The sequence below is a fragment of the Sebastes fasciatus genome, chromosome 5, assembly GCF_043250625.1.
Source record: "Sebastes fasciatus isolate fSebFas1 chromosome 5, fSebFas1.pri, whole genome shotgun sequence".
Lineage (NCBI taxonomy): Eukaryota > Metazoa > Chordata > Actinopteri > Perciformes > Sebastidae > Sebastes > Sebastes fasciatus.
The window spans coordinates 21,364,807-21,381,376 of NC_133799.1; the positions used below are offsets into that span (position 1 = coordinate 21,364,807).

Genomic DNA, 16,570 nt, shown 5'->3' on the forward strand with positions numbered 1-16,570 from the left:
TCGATGTTTTGTTCATGTTTGCATATTTGGTTGGTAGGTAGCTTTGCCCTTGCAGCATAAATGTAATAGTTTCATTAAATAAATGAATAAATAAATAAATAAATAAATAAATAAAGGTGGACAGCTAAACAGGCGTGGCATTCAGTTGAACTACAAGTCAAGCTTGAGTGGATGCAGTCTGTTTAGTCGGCTGGATGATATCGTGCATTTATATTCTGTAAATTGGAATCGGAATATACAAATTTAATAACCTGTAATTAGTAACTTAACGTCATGATAATATAGGTTCATGTGATAGTGTTGCATTCTGTTGAAGTTGTGCAGAGAGGGGCGTATTTCAAGACATTAAAAATACACTGTTTTTCTGTAAGGTAAGTTGTCAGTTGGGACAAAGTATGACTGCCTCGCTATGAAACATCAGTGAAGGCCCAGCATGATATTCCCACTCATTTGCCCATTCTCACGGTGAATGTGTGACTAGACTATACTGTATGATGCCCATGGTACTGATATGAATTCAGATAATATGCAAAATAATTTTAAAATTTGGTCATCACCTATGCTGCCTTTCGAGTGCTCCTATTTGCAACAAGGTTTGAATAATGCAAATAGTTTGTGCTTCCTAATGTTTTAGGGTGAAATTTGACCAAAAATACTTCACAAAGAGGCGCAGGCGTGGGTTTAATTATATTTTACAGATGTAATTAGCATGCATCCTTACATTCCTGTCTACACCTCTGTATATATATTTTTAGTACTTCTCATTATTACATACTACATTCCAGTTTACACCTCTGGGTACTTATATTACTTCTCACCATGGATATACATCAGTTTTCCCATCTGAAATACTGTCCATCAACTAAATTACAAATTTACATTTACATTACTATTTTATATTTACTTATGTTTATATATATTTTAACTGCACTATTTTATGCCTTAGATTATCATTTTGCTTTTCCCCCCTTATTTCCCCTTTTATATATACATATTTTATGAGGATTGTTGAGGGAACCTGAGACCAAAGATTTTCATTGCAAATGACTGCTTTGCTGGGATTGACATATAGATGGATGGATAGATAGATAGATAAATAGTAACTTTATTGATCCCGAAGGAAATTCAAGTTTCCAGCATCACAGTTCCATAGTGCAAAACATGTTAGTAAAAAGGCATTAAAAAAGTTAGTAGTGCAAAGTACAAGAAAATATACCAGATATAAAAATACAAGGAGATGAAGAAAACTGTTAAAACTGAATATAGTGCAGGGTAACAGCTGTGATACACGACTATTAAAAAAATGAATATAGTGCAGAAGAGACTGTTAAAAGTGAGTATAGTGCATTATTATCTGTCCTGCAGACCGTTGACAAATAAAGAACCTTGTGTATTAATCATTTTAGTGTTGTTGATTTTCTTAAGATAAATAATTGTATAAAATAAATAATAATATTAATAAAATATTGTCATAGACAATGACATTCAAATTTTAAGAATGTAATTGGAAAAACAATAATAAACCTTACATTTGATGCTTGATAGTTTAAAACTCTGCCCCTTTAAGTCACGTCTAGGTAACTCTGGCGTCACAGTATATCCAGCCTCACTTTGCTTGTTGTGGTCGCTTTTTATCGTGTACTTTTTCCCTCCCATGTCAATCATGCAGCAATAATACCGTAATTACGTTATTTCCGACTACACTCGAACGCAGCATGCATGCAGCACTGGGTCTACAAACACCTGAGTAACTAAAAAAAGTCCATTATCATTGTCAATGAGAAAACACCAATTCCCAGTGTGCATTGCGCGCTTGTTCACGTCCTCCGCTGCGGTCGTGCTCACCGAAGGCTCGCTGGGAACTCGAGTCTCGTCTCGTCTCCTTCTCCCATTTTTTCCCCCACAGGTTTCGCGAGATTTTACATAGGCAGGCGGGCTGGTGTGTGGCAGCATTTCTCTGCCCAGACGAAACTGAACAATACTGATATGAAATCTGCATAAAGGTAAAGATGTTTGAGGCTGTTTAGCACCCAGGTGTTGCTGGTTTGTGTGTGTGTGTGTGTGTGTGTGTTGTTATCCACCGTCAGGGCCAAAGAGGAGCAGCTCAGGAGTAGCTAGCCGCCTCCACTTATCTCACAGTAACATCTGCATTGAGGTAGAGCTTTAGGACAGACAGGCAGGGTGTTATTGAGAACCTACAGTGGGAGGTGGAGGTGTGTTTGATTTAGTCTAGGACAGGTGGTAATCATGGCTTCCTCATCATGTTTTATATGTTACAATGTATAAGTTGTTGGCTCTAACTGGCTACATACTGTCAGATATGTTACAATGTATCAGTTGTGTTCACTAACTGGCTACATACTGTCAGATATGTTACAATGTATCAGTTGTGTTCACTAACTGGCTACATACTGTTACATAGTGTCAGATACAGTGACGTATTCAAGTTGTGTCAACCAGATGTGCTTTTTTTAATCCTTTAACTGAAGGCGAGACTTGTGCAATAAATATATGACAAGTCTTCGCCTCAGCAAGCAGCAGCAGACAGACTGACTGACCTCCATGGCTGTGTGTGTAGTTAAAGTAAAATACTAACCAGGAAGTTATTCTCCTTCATGCTAAATCTATTGGCTGTTGGAGTTGTCAGTCTGCTGCTGAGCTGAGCAGCCTGCAGCCTGTCACTGCTTCTCTCTCTCTCTCTCAGCTGAAGCAGAGAGGCCTTTCCTCATGCTGTAGTGGAGTTAATACAGTACATTGTGAAGTTTGGCAGCTGTTACACACACTCACACACTCATATAATAACTGAACCTTGCCCTGTCTGTCTTTCTCTCAATCAGTAGCCTTTGACTTTCTGGAGGCATGTCCAAGAAAAGGGGCAGGTATGTAAGAAACAGAGTTTCTTTAATCCTGTTAATGGTGTTTTTTAGAATATAATGTCACAGTAAAACTACAATGTCACAGCAACATGAAAATGTGATTAATGCTGGTATAAACTTCTGGAATTAACCAGTATTTTATATTGGATTTACGTCTGGAATTAATGAAAAAAATCATATTGAATTCTGATTTAAAGCGGGGATAGGCAGAATATTTGTGGGCATAATAACCTTTCAGCATATTGTAATTCAAGTTCTTTTGAGAGACTTCTGCACCTCCTCATGGCTCTGTTTTCAGGCTTTAGAAAATCTAGCCCGTGACGGGAGACTTTGGCCAATCACAGGTTATTTAAGAGAGAGAGAGAGCGTTCCTATTGGCGGCTCGGTGTTAACGGTGTTACACGGTGTTCGGCCACACACCGATTACATCACTTGCCCTCTTCTCCATCGTCGCTTTGCTTTTTTTTTATAGAAATAAAACACATTTAGTTCATAATTTGCGTATCAGCGCCGTGTTATCAATACATAGTCGGACGCTACGGACTTAAAGTGAAAGTGTCTGCTCCGTACGGAGTCTCAGTTCGGAGCAGCAGCAGGAGTCAGATTTCACACACGGGACGAGAAAGAGTTGACAGACAAGACGGTGGCGGAGGATTTGGTGTCAAAGCGAATACTGGCAATACTTCAGATTTAAATCCAATGTTATAAAGGGAACCATAATGTTAATGAGGCAATCGCCGTGCAGAGGACGGAGCAGTCACAGCTGGAGCAGCGCCGGGTGGAAACATGCGGCCCCGCAGAAAAAGCGGGACTGCAGAGACCAGATTAACAGCCATCCAACGTTAATGATCAAAGTCAGCGCGCTACAGATATTGACCGTCATCTTTTCTTGTAAAATGTCCGGTGTAATCTGTAACACCGGTGTTGTCACAAGTTTATCAACCGGTGGGAAATTTTCCTCACCGTCCCTAATTGGCAACAACTGCCTACACTGCAGAGTAACCCAAAAAAGGAAAATCGGACAAAATCGGCGAAGCGTTTAAAAGATGGAGAGAAAATGTTAATAGCCAATAGTTAGCTAATAACCTTCTGTTCATGGCTGCGGCTAGCGCTGTGAGCTGGCCTCATGGCTATGGTAGCTACAGCAGTAGCTCGGGGAAAGCATCATTTTCTCTCCATCTCTGTAATAGGTTATATATAGCTTTCTGCGTGAGCTCACCGTGGATGTATAAAGTGAACGGAGCTCACAGCTGCGGCGCAGCCATGACAGCTACAGTTAGCAGAAGGCCAGACTATTAGCAACACTTTCTCTCCATCTCTGAAACGCTTCGCTGATATTGTAGATCACTAAAGCCTCAGATCACAGTATGTCATCTCAAAGGGCTTTACAGGCCCACAAGTTTGCAAAGAAAACAAGACGGTAATTCTCATAGACTTGCCGCCATAGGATGTTTGAAATGAGTGACTACTACTGGTACTGGTGGCTGAAGCGCGTGCATATGAAGCGCGTGCAAAAGAAGGCGGTGCATATGAAGCGCGTCCATATGCCCCCACTCGTCTGGTGGGAGGGGCTTAGGACAGAGAGCTGCAGGATGAGGGCTGTATTTCCAAATTCTAGCATTTATTTTTTTACTTTTCCAGAAAACTGCCTACCCTGGGGTACCACTTGAATTTCAATAAAAAAAAAAAACGTCCAGAAAACTGCCTCCCCCAGCTTTCATTCTTCCTTGTTTCATCAGAAAGCGAAGTAGCGGGGAGCTGAGTGACACATTGACCCCGGATCCCAACACTATTCTGGGAATCCGCATTCAGCATAACTGGCGTGAGAAGGGCAACCAGAGCAAATGGAAGGGAACGGTGCTCGACAGGCTGAGTGTGAACCCTTCTCTATTCATGGTGAAGTATGACGGCTTCGACTGCGTCTATGGCATCGAGTTGTTCAAGGACGAGAGAGTGTCGAACCTGCAGGTCCTGTCGGAAAAAGTTGGTGAGTTAGTAAGCTGTTGAAGTTGATCCATTCATGTTTTAGACTCAGAACATTTTTCATATAATAAAGGTGATAAGCACTTTTTTTGCTGTAGTATAGTTGGATTATCGATTGCCATGTTTCTGACTTTTATATTGTATATCCTTTGCGGCTGCGTCTCCACAGTAAACAACAAGATCAAGATCCCTCCAGGGGCGGAGGAGCTGGTGGGCAAAGCTGTGGAGCATCTGTTTGAAAAGGAGGATGGAGAGAAGAACGAGTGGAGAGGCATGGTCCTCTCCAGAGCTCCCATCATGACCAACTGGTACTATATCACTTATGAAAAGGACCCCGTACTTTATATGTACCAGCTGTGGGACGACTACGCTGACGGAGACCTCAGGATTCTGCCTGAAGCAGGTAACTGGTGATTTGTGGGTAACAAAGACGCTTGCTTCATAAAGCTTTATTAAAGGGACAGTGTGTAGGATTTGGTGACATCTAGTCTAATCCACCCTTTCCGAGACCGCTTTAACGTGAACCGCCGAGTGCAGAACCGTGGTAACGCCGTTCTCCTCACTCAGAGGCCATCCTTACCATGATAACAACTACTGTAGGAGCAATGGAAGTCAGATGGCGGCTGTTGGTACCACGGTTTTACACTCAGCGGCTCACGTTACCGCAGTGTTGGAAAGGGAGGAGTGAGCGGAGGGGTACTGCAGTTTCACAAGCGTGTTGAAGAACTCCGGTGGCTAGGGGTGGAAAAAAAAATCGATTCACCTATGTATCGCGATTTTTCCCCCCGATTCTGAAATAGATTTCCAGAATTGATATATTTGCTTCATTTGAGTCTATGTGGAGGTAGAAGGAAGTTACCGCTTTTATTGTTTGAGTCAGAGTAATGTGACATCATATTCGTTCCGTATCCGTCAAAAAAACAAAACAAACCGCAGCGAGCTGAAACAAGAAAGTAGAAAACGGTGAACTGTCCAAGTGGATACAACCTGCACCCTCACATTTTAAATCCAAAGTGGTGAACACTACACATCCAGTAAAGTATGGAAACACTTTGGGTTTCACACATTGGCAGGAAAAGCAGAGCTAGACATCATGGCTAAAGCTGCATGCTAACAACTGTAGAGCACCCATATACTGACATTTATGTTAAATGCATTCAAACGGCTCCGATGGAGCTGACCATGGATGTATAAAGAGAACGGAGCTGACGGAAGAGCTAGCGACGGACTTGGCGAAGTTACGGAAGTATACACGTGCGACTATGTCCGGTTTTCAAAATAAGGTGTTAACAAAGGGAACTGTATATATACTATACACTATTATATACAAAATACATATATGTAAATAAGATTGATGGATTATATTCACCAGAATTATAAAACATAACATGTCCCCTATAATTAAACACAAAATACCACTAATTTGTGAGGGAAATGTCTTTATTCTTTGATTTTTTGGTTGCTGGAATAATTTTTTATAAATAATTCCTCACAATGACTGGTATATTTGACTTCAGGACTTCTGACTATATACATGCTGAAAATCAAACATTTGTACTGTAATAAATAAATCATAATATTGAATTGCAATACTTAAAAATCACAATACATTTCGAATTGGCACCCAAGTATCGTGATAGCATTGAATCGGGAGATAGGTGTATCGTCCCAGCCCAAAACACTAAAGGCTCTCTCTAGCATCAGTGTTTGGTTTGTCCGTTCTGGGCTACTGTAGAAACGTGGCGGAGCAACATGTTGGACGGTAAAGAAGACCTGCGTCCTATGTAGATATGAAGGGCTCATTCTAAGCTAACGAAAACACAATGATTCTTAGTTTCAGGTGATTATACACTAATGAAAACAGTTATGAATATTATATTCCATTTCTGCTAATAGATCCCCTTGAAATGTTACACACTGTTTCTCTAAGTCTTGAAGCACTTAAGGTTGCATGTTGGTATGAAAGGTGCTATATAAATTTGAGTTAAATGGAGTTCAATCCTTTCGCCCTAAAGCTTTATAGAAAAGATCAAGATCTGCTATGTGACGTAAATGATGTTTCCACTTTGGAGGAATGTTAAATCTTTTTGACATGGACACCATGTGAGCTCACCAGCAGTCATGGTCTGTCACTGAAGTCTCTATCTATCACAAGTCTTCATCAGAGGGTCTGACTCCCCGTAGCAAACCGGCATATTTACAGATTTTAAAGTGAGCACTTCTTGCAGCCGTGGACTCAGACACTCTGGACCAGAAAGTTTTCCACAAAAGTGGAAAGTATTGCTAAGTTAAATTAGGCAGTGTTAGATATTTATGGTCATGTTGTTGAATAGTAAGAGCAAAGACTAATCAGTGGTTTCACCAAACACCTGGTTCTGGAGCTGGTCCAGAAGTAATGGCTCTGTTTAAACATGCACAAATTGCTGCATCTAATTTGAGAATGATTTTGGCACACATACTAAAGTGAAATGTCAGAATACTGGTGCATTATGCAAGATACTAAGGCCTGTAAAAACTCATATAGTTTGTTGTTTCAGTCTGTTAAAGCTTTGTGTCCATCAGGGCTGTCCCGAATACCATTTTTTGGGCTTCGAAGCTTGGGTTAGAAATATTCAAAGGTATTCGAAGCTTCGTGGCGCGGCGCAGCAGGATGACATGTTCTTCTGTCTGTCTGTCTGTCTCCATCTCCCCTGTTTCAGTGACCGGGACAGCGCCGCTACAGTACACACACGCACCGCTACAGTACACACACACACCTCTACAGTACACACACGCACCTCTACAGTACACACACGCACCTCTACAGTACACACACGCACCGCTACAGTACACACACGCACCTCTACAGTACACACACGTACACACACGCACCTCTACAGTACACACACGCACCTCTACAGTACACACACGCACCGCTACAGTACACACACGCACCTCTACAGTACACACACGCACCTCTACAGTACACACACGCACCTCTACAGTACACACACGCACCTCTACAGTACACACACCTCTACAGTACACACACGCACCTCTACAGTACACACACGCACCTCTACAGTACACACACGCACCGCTACAGTACACACGCACCTCTACAGTACACACACGCACCTCTACAGTACACACACCTCTACAGTACACACACGCACCTCTACAGTACACACACGCACCTCTACAGTACACACACGCACCTCTACAGTACACACACGCACCTCTACACACAACAAACGATATCTGTCTAGGAATAACTAATATTATTACACAGATTTGTTGAATACTCGATTCTGAGGTTTACAGTCTGTTATTTCTTTATAACAGACCGTTGCTTTGGGCACAGTACTGATGTTGGACTCTGGCGGACCGTTTTTGTGTCAAATTATTTATTTCTGAAGTAAGTAGCTGTGCAATGAGCCGCAATACCTCGCCATCAGACAGCCCGTTCCGACGGGGAATTGAAGCCGTTATATGGCTCTCTTCAAAGCAACCAAACTCCATTCACAGAAACAGTAATTTTACCTCACAGAACTCGGGAGTATACATACCACTCCTCTTCAAAAAATCCTAACTAACCCTTTCAGTTATTCCCAAACTTAGCAAAGCTAACATTGACTCAGCTAGAGTTAGCGTTCACATGATTCATAACCTTATAGATTAGCTTACTTTGGTAACCTACGTCACTGCTTTTTGCTAACGGCTGAGTGGACGTTTACATTTGAAAAAAACCGGAGAAGAACACAGATGGACCTTTAAAGAATAACAGAATCTCTGGTTTTTATACTTTTCATGCATGTTTTGCACAGAAACCAAACCAGACGACATCATTTTATACCCACTTTGAGATACTTGAGTTACACGCAAGCAAATTTCAAACTAACTCAGACTTAAGGGGAGACACCCCAGGTGAATAGGGTTAAAAAATGAATAGATATCGCCATGAAATTTCCCCAGTTGAATAGTTACATTGAGAGTTTTGTTTCGTATTACATGTTTTCTGAAATTTTATGTTTAAATATGCAAATGAGGCATTATCTAATTCTAACTTTTGGTGAATTTAGGTTAAATTTACAGCCATAAATAGACAAAGTAGTAAAATAAGCACCTAAATGTGTATTTTGGATGTTTTCTTTCCACTAGTCTGAAAGAAGACATGTTATCGAAGCAAAAATAGCCCAAAATCCTCAAATTGACCAGTACATGAAAAACAATGTTTTTGCCTGTAGTGTCTCGCCTTAACTCAAATGTGATGTTGTAATGTTTCACTCCTCAGAAAACAAACACCTGTTGCCTGCAGACAGGAAGCCAGGTGAGGAGACGGAGAGTCTGGTGGGGAAACAGGTGGAGTATGTTACTGACAAGGGCGTGAAGAGAACCGGCCTGGTCATCTACCAGGTCCCAGCCAAGCCCTCCGTCTACTACATCAAATACGATGATGACTTTCATATCCATGTCTATGACCTGGTGAAAACCACCTAGAGATAGTGGACACTTCAACCTCCCTCTCCAGCCTCCCTCCATCTGCTTCTGTTCCACTCCTCATCGTTATAATCTGTTATCCAAAGCCATGGCACGGTTGATAAGTTAGTATGCTTTATTGTTCAGAAGAAAGTGCAATCTGTTTTTCATATGCACAGCAGAACTGTAGCATCGCTATGCTTGGCTATGTTTCGAGGAGATGGGAGTCAACTTGTTTTATTGTTGCTGCTCTACTTTATACTTTAAGTTTGGACGGTACAAGTTTGCACTGCCCATCAGCTGCAGTTGTATTGTTGTCGTTGACTCTTAATTAAATCCCAGTTTGACTAAAAAAAGCTGCTCAAAATATTCTTTTTAAGATGCTTTTCTTTGGATCATCTAACTGGCTAATAAGCATGATATACACATTATGTTTGGGATAGATACCTTCCACTGAGGCATTTATTGAATTAAACGTGCAGATACATTTGTGTATTGTATTTATCTATCTTTAGTGTTAGTACTGGAAGGAATGAATGCAAAGCAGGATTGTAAAATCACCTGAATGGGGCCCTTATATTTATTTTTAGATGGATTATGTGGAAATATACTCCTGCACCGTTGCACCATATTTAGCATTGTATCAGATCATTTGCACTGGTGATGAAGTTTGCTAAATTCTCATTTAAATTTGATCCCACACAAATCATAAAGTGCCTTCCGGCTTGTCATTCTGCAATATTGTACATACTGTATCTCCGACTATCTACGCTCTTATCGAAGGCTGCTATTTGGTTTTCATTCAGAAGTGGCGACGCTGACAGCTTGAGGAAAGTTTCGCAACCATCTAGTTTATATTAGTGCCGTGTTTTGCTCTCAATGCAGTATGTTCTTTAAATATTTCACACATCATCGGTTGCTCACTGTTGATCTTGTGGGGAGCACTTTATTGTATAAAGTTTACATGTTTAGGTTATGGTACGCTATATAGTTTCCCCCAAAAATGCTTTTTCCTTCAGAGCAAATGTGGCAGAATAAATGCTTCATATCACACGCATGAAGAAAAAAAACCTTGTTGCAATACATTCAGACGACAGTATTTAATATGTACAACTTGTGTAAAATGCCTTGTAATGTTGCCTGTTGTGATTAATCTCATTTATACGAATATCTCGTCAAAGCACCACCAGCTTTTAGTGAAAGGGTTGTTTATTTACATGGATTATAAGCTTAATATTTAACAGGTATAATCAACTGACGAACCAGTTTGTTGACAGTAACTAAATAACTGGTTCTACTCTATAACTTTGTCTCTTTGTCTTGCAAACATGACAGGTATGCTTGCAGTACTGGTTTCCTCCCAACTTTGTCACTAGTTGCTGAATTGGTCTTCAAGTCATTCAGTGTATCCCGCAGTAAACTAGTCGATCAGTAGGTATACTGTTATTTTTAGCTGTCAAAACTCTGCATGCATAATCTGAACAGAGTGTCTGGAGATATTCAAACCTTATTTTGACAGTAGAGACGTGACTGTGTGGCAGAATCGGTACGGTCTGTTTAACCCACATTAAAAAAAAAAAAGAAACAAAAAAGAGGTTAACACTGTACATCACCGCTAGTGGTGCTGTGTAGTGTTTCTGTGTTGTGTAGAGTGGAGTTACAAATGACTGTGCGAGCGCTCTTCTTCATGCTTTAAAAATCACTTCCTGTTCTGAAGTTGTAGCAGCATCAACAGGCAGTTTGTGTCGTTATTATTCTGTCATGAGTAATAAAGATTTTTGCACATTTGTTTGGTCTTGTTCTTTGAACACACTGCCATGATCAACGTCTCAATAAATCAAACTAAAGACTGCACGTGTGTTTTAAGATTGATGTATTATTTAGTCACAAGTGGTGAAACTGCATATATACACAACAGACATTCTCTTCAGAACATTATTTGGGTGGTTTGAGAACAAAGGGGAGAAAGTACTGACAATTTAAATTTGGTGGTATACACAAAATGAAAGAACAACTTTCTTTAAAATTACATTTTGCTTCCTAGCATTATGTACAACACAACTCCCAACCAATGCCACTATAATTTAGAGAACCACAGAACCCATTCAGGAGACTGCACTCCATGCAGCTGAATTTCACAACTTGTCTTTGTCTGTTTTCTTTCATGTTGGGTGTTTCTTCTCTCCTGGGAGGGGGCTACAACTTTTGAAGAAGTTATGTCATTTCTCAAGTGCAAAACTCAAAAAGATAGATAAATGTCAGGTTGTCCAGAGAGTTCCTGTTCACTTGGTGAGGTCTTTCAGGTACTGCAAACCCTGATTTGTGTATCCAGTTGCTTTTGTTGGAGCCTCTGAAAGAGCTGAGATTGACTGCCGCACCCCTGCAATGAAATAAAAATCAATGGTAATACATACAAAGCATTCAAGGTGTTAACCAATAGAAAAATAATCATCTCAGAGTCATAATAGTGATGCTGAAATTGATTACTGCCCCAATGAAACGCTACGCCCGGGCCACTGCCTGCGTGAGCAGCGTGTGTGCATCAAAGAATCTTTTGCTTTTTATTTCGGCGCCGATGTTAACAGGTTAGAGCCGCCCCACAGCCCGCGTAAGCAGCAAAAATAGACAGTGAAAATTATCTTTTGACCGTATATTGACATCATAAAAGCAACATTACTACAGTTTCAATGTCTGTATCTGTAGAATATGTCACAGAAACTACACTGTATGTAGAAAGAAAGGGCTGGCAGTAGCAGAGTAGCAGCAGCAGCAGCAACACTGTCTGAGCGCATGAGTGCGAGTCGCAGCAATTCAGCGAGGGAGTCGTCACGAGCTGCTCACACAGGCAGCGTGGCCCGGGCGTGTAACAATATCACTACATCTGACAAGCAAAGTGCACAACCACAAATTAAAATACAAACTCATGACAGTATCAAATTTGTGACCTTTCTTTAATAAAAAAAAAAAAAAAAAGGAACAAGCTTTTCATTCAGTCCTTACCAGAGTTCCACGCCTGAACAGGAGCGAATTCAATCTTAGGCATGGTTGGAAGCTGAGCCTGAGGAGAGAGGGGATGCTCATTTTGAAAAATGTTCTTAACCGATAACCGATTATTAACCGTTAACCTACAAGATTTGTGCCTCGTACCAGCTGCAGGAGCACGACAGATATTCGTTGACGGGAGTCCCCAGTTCACCCGTCCGGGAGTATTAACTTAGCAGCTACGATGCTGCGTGTAGTGTCGCGGACATTTCACAGTAAAAGTCTCCACCGCACATTTAGTTTAGTTTAGCAGGTTGTCAGCTGTGTGTCTGCCCGGCGTAACGATACTTTTTTTTTTTTTTAAAGTTATTTTTTTGGGGGCATTTTCCATTTTTTATTGACAGGACAGTGGATAGAGTCTTGAAAGGGGGGAGAGAGAGAGTGGATGCGGAAAGGGCCACAGGCCGGATTCGAACCCGGGCCGCCGCGGTCAGGACCAAGCCTTTATACATGGACGCCCGCTCTACCAACTGAGCTAACCCAGGCGCCCCCGTAACGATACTTTGTCTGTCCGGCATAACTTTAGCGAGTGGCCAACAAACAGTGTGTGTATTTGTGCTACGTTAGCAGCTCTAGCATTGCCAGTAGCAATAGCATTAATTGGTTAAAATGCTTAATGTCGATTAACGGTTAATTATGGAAATCCCTAATTGAAACAGCAGAGTACAATGCTTTATAGTTAGGTACATTATATGGCATTTACGTTAAATATTGTAAACACTTAAAAACCAGTACAAAGATAATGAGTGCAATGTGAAAGATATTATTTGCCATTTATATTGTGTTCTTTATAATTTACCAAAGAAAAAGAGGTGTCTTTGTGTTCAGATTAGAACTGGTATATCGCCTCTTCATACTGAATTAGGCAGGTATGTTGTTTTAGAAGAAGAAAGTGGAATTTGTCCAGTGTGTGATCAGGGAGGAATAGAGGAGTATCATTTTGTTTTACTGTCCTTTGTACTGGAAATGACATGATCTTTTGTGAGTGAGCTGCTGGTTATGAATGAATGATATCATCTGAAATGGTTGTTTGAAAACGTGAACATCAATTAAGCAACTTTAATTAATCGCCTTGCGGGCGCTGGCACCCTCGGGTTACTTTAATGTCTTTCAGAGGGTCTAACAGGCTCAGAGATAAAGTGAATCACATGAAACTAGAAAAAAACTCAGGAATGCATTGGTACCAACGATGTCATACTAGCTTGTTGGGAAGGAAGCTAAGTAATGCTCTGAAGTAAAGAAAACTGGTATGATGATTTTCAAAGAAGTTAATTGACTTCTGACCTCAAGATATGTGAATGAAAATGGGTTCTATGAGTACCCACAAATCTCCCCTTTACTGACATGCTCACTTTATGACAATCAAATGCAGTTTGGGGCAAAAACAAAGCAGTTTTTTTGCAGCAGTATAAATGTGTTACTTTCGCCTATACTAAAATGGTGTGTTCGAATATTTCTGCATACTGGGGTCCCTGAACAGTCTTGGAATTACATAAATTGGGTATCACTGTAAAGCTGAGACTCTTGTGGATTCAATGAGCTTAATTGTATTCATGTGTGATGATGTTAGTCCCCATAGCAAAATAGCCATTTAATTTTAGTGAGACTTTTGTAGTGACAGTTTTTGAAGCTTGACCTCACTGTATAAAATGACCTGTGGTGACCTCTAGGATAATCACAGCCTCAGGAAACTTTACAACCACAAACGAGACCTAGGGCATTCAGAGGATGGATGGCTTTCCTAGCTGTATTGACAATAAGGTGGTTTCTGAGCAGTTTGCAGAACAGAAGTGCTCACCATCCAATCGCTGAAAAATTTAATTCTTGCAGAAATCTCCAAATGTCAAAAGTGTTTGATACCAAATCACAGCAAGGCTTTTTCTATGGTATTCCTCAAGGTCTTGGTGTCTTAATGTGGTATTTTGGAGGGATTATTGATCATTTTTATCAATTCTCAAGTGGTAAAAAATGGTTAAATTTTGCACCAAATCTGTGTAACAAATGGTATCAACCCAAAAAAATGCTGCAACAACTTATGAGGCATAATAGAGCATGGGGATGGATATCATATACTTCTATCGTAATGTTCTTAGCCATTATACAACTTCAAAATGTATTGTAATTTTGTTTTTTTCTGATTTATAATGAGAACAACTTGACACACAGTACTGAGCTGCATCTCAAACTAATCTTCAGGTTCCCAGCTTTCAGATGATGTACACCACTTCTATGTGACATGTACTGTTGACCTGCTCTCTCCCCCTTAAGTCAGGTGTGTATACTATACAGCATTGGCTAGTTTGCCGACTGCGGGCCATTTTTGAAAACAAAGACAGTTACAAATGTGTCTGCCTGTCATATTTTCCTTCCATGTGTTGCATTATCCTGCCCACTAGCCTGTATCCTGAGCCGTCGTGGATCAGAACTATGATGTTTAAGCAGTGCATCTTATCTGTACCTCCAGGCCAAAGTACTTCATCCACTCCTCTATGGCAGGAGGTATAGCTGCCTTGGCCTTCCCCAGGGCCACTGAGCCCTGCTCACTGCTTCCCAACAGACCAGAGTCATAGGCGACGTAGAGAGCTCCTCCTGCAATGGTCACCTTGGTGATCAGTCTGAAAATGAAAGCACAGCGACAGTCAGGCTATAACCCAACATCACCCACCTCTGTATCCAGTCAAAAACACGTCAAACTGATTGAAAACGCGCGGATGTTACTATTACAACAGTGCACCACTTAAACATGTCCAATGACGCAAAGAAATTATCAGTTAGCTAGCTACCACTTTGTGTAACGCTTTCTGCACCTTTTCATAAAGGTAGCGCCCTGTGTTCGTAAACTTATAATAAACTTATATAACATAATTATTTCTTCCCTATTTCTTATATGTGGTTTCACTGTGGTTATGTTTATACCTAACAAAAATCACAGAACTATGTCCCCAACAATTAACTCAAAATGTTTTAACTAATAGGGAATGATAATATAACAAATATATAAAATAAAAAAAGGTTCACAATACTCTCAATAATAGTAAACCATGAAAATATCACTTTGACCTTTCACAGAGATAAACAAGTCAGTATAAACCCAAATCAATCTTCTATGTTCCTTTAACCTTCATGGTCACTAGCATATATGTTACTCTTTAATGTACTTGGTCTAGCCAAAAAAATACCATAAAACAATACCAAAGAATGTGAAATGAACTCTTATGGTTTCTTTTACTTGACCAAAAATAACCTGGTGGGCCCACAGCTAACATTAGCTATCTTTAAAACACTGACTACCGTTACAAACATAACTACTGCAGCCAACAAAAAGGTTATATAACATTCTTACATTTGCTGCTAGAAAAAATATATTACTAAAGTGGATCAGTGACAAGAAACCCTCTGTCCAAGGCTGGTGTAAAGTCATATTTGAGATGATCCCTTTGGAATATCTCACAAATATTCTACATGCTAAAGTAGATCAGTTCTACAGTATTTGGCAGCCCTATCTGAATTATACTGGACCTGATCTCTCTTCCATTATCTCACAAGGAGTCTCTTGAACATGAACTCATATATCCTGTGACTTCCCTGCACTAAGGACTATTTCCTATGACCTCCTATATATATTTTTTGATCTGAGCTGTACCAGTGTTTGTTTGATTGTTGTTGTTTTGTTTTTAAATTATTATGTTTGTGAAAATAAGAAAGCCCAATAAACATATTATTAAAAAAAACAATAAAAACACAGGCTACCATTAGCAAACAAAGAAACTTAGTGCACAATAGGCCAATTGCAATGCATACATATATATAAAAAGATAATTTTACTAATGCATTATTGAGCCAACTAGCTATCTAACAAGTAAGCACACCCAGTGGTTGAAGATGACAGCTGGAGAGCCTTCAGGGCACACTGACAGTCAGCTAGCTCACCTAGCATCAGATAGCTAACAGGCTAATATAGCAGCTAGCAGCTACAGCAGCAATAACTTCAGGTAAATTACAGGTGAAATTAAACATACTAACTTCACTACGGGCAGTATCCTTGCAGCCATGGTCCACAGAGGTGTTGTTTTCCTTTAACGTAACGTTGCTGTTACTGCAGGTACGCAGAGAAGGAGCTTGATTGAAGGCTAGCTGGTGATGTAGCTAAAGCTGCTACTGAAGGACAAGCCTGCTTGATCCTCACTGCGCAGGCGCACACGTGTTGTGTG

The 16,570-nt window shown here is 40.4% G+C and overlaps 2 protein-coding genes across 3 annotated transcripts; one reads left to right on the forward strand and one right to left on the reverse strand.

Moving 5' to 3' along the window:
* The first annotated feature begins 1,687 nt into the window (after window positions 1-1,687).
* On the forward strand, window positions 1,688-11,105 carry LOC141767957 (spindlin-Z-like). Of its 2 annotated transcripts, none has more exons than XM_074635729.1 (5): window positions 1,688-2,003; window positions 2,841-2,879; window positions 4,616-4,863; window positions 5,029-5,262; window positions 9,133-11,105. In XM_074635729.1, exons 2-5 carry the CDS (start codon window positions 2,860-2,862, stop codon window positions 9,336-9,338), a joined length of 708 nt encoding a protein of 235 aa, XP_074491830.1. In that variant the 5' UTR covers window positions 1,688-2,003; window positions 2,841-2,859; the 3' UTR covers window positions 9,339-11,105. The 2 variants fall into 2 exon arrangements, with proteins under 2 accessions (XP_074491830.1, XP_074491829.1); XM_074635728.1 differs by having other exon boundaries at window positions 1,696-2,003; window positions 2,838-2,879.
* A 68-nt stretch (window positions 11,106-11,173) lies between these two features.
* On the reverse strand, window positions 11,174-16,570 carry micos13 (mitochondrial contact site and cristae organizing system subunit 13). Its single transcript, XM_074635730.1, has 4 exons — window positions 16,383-16,570; window positions 14,818-14,974; window positions 12,318-12,375; window positions 11,174-11,697 (listed from the first exon to the last, which is right to left on the reverse strand). Exons 1-4 carry the CDS (start codon window positions 16,409-16,411, stop codon window positions 11,600-11,602), a joined length of 342 nt encoding a protein of 113 aa, XP_074491831.1. The 5' UTR covers window positions 16,412-16,570; the 3' UTR covers window positions 11,174-11,599.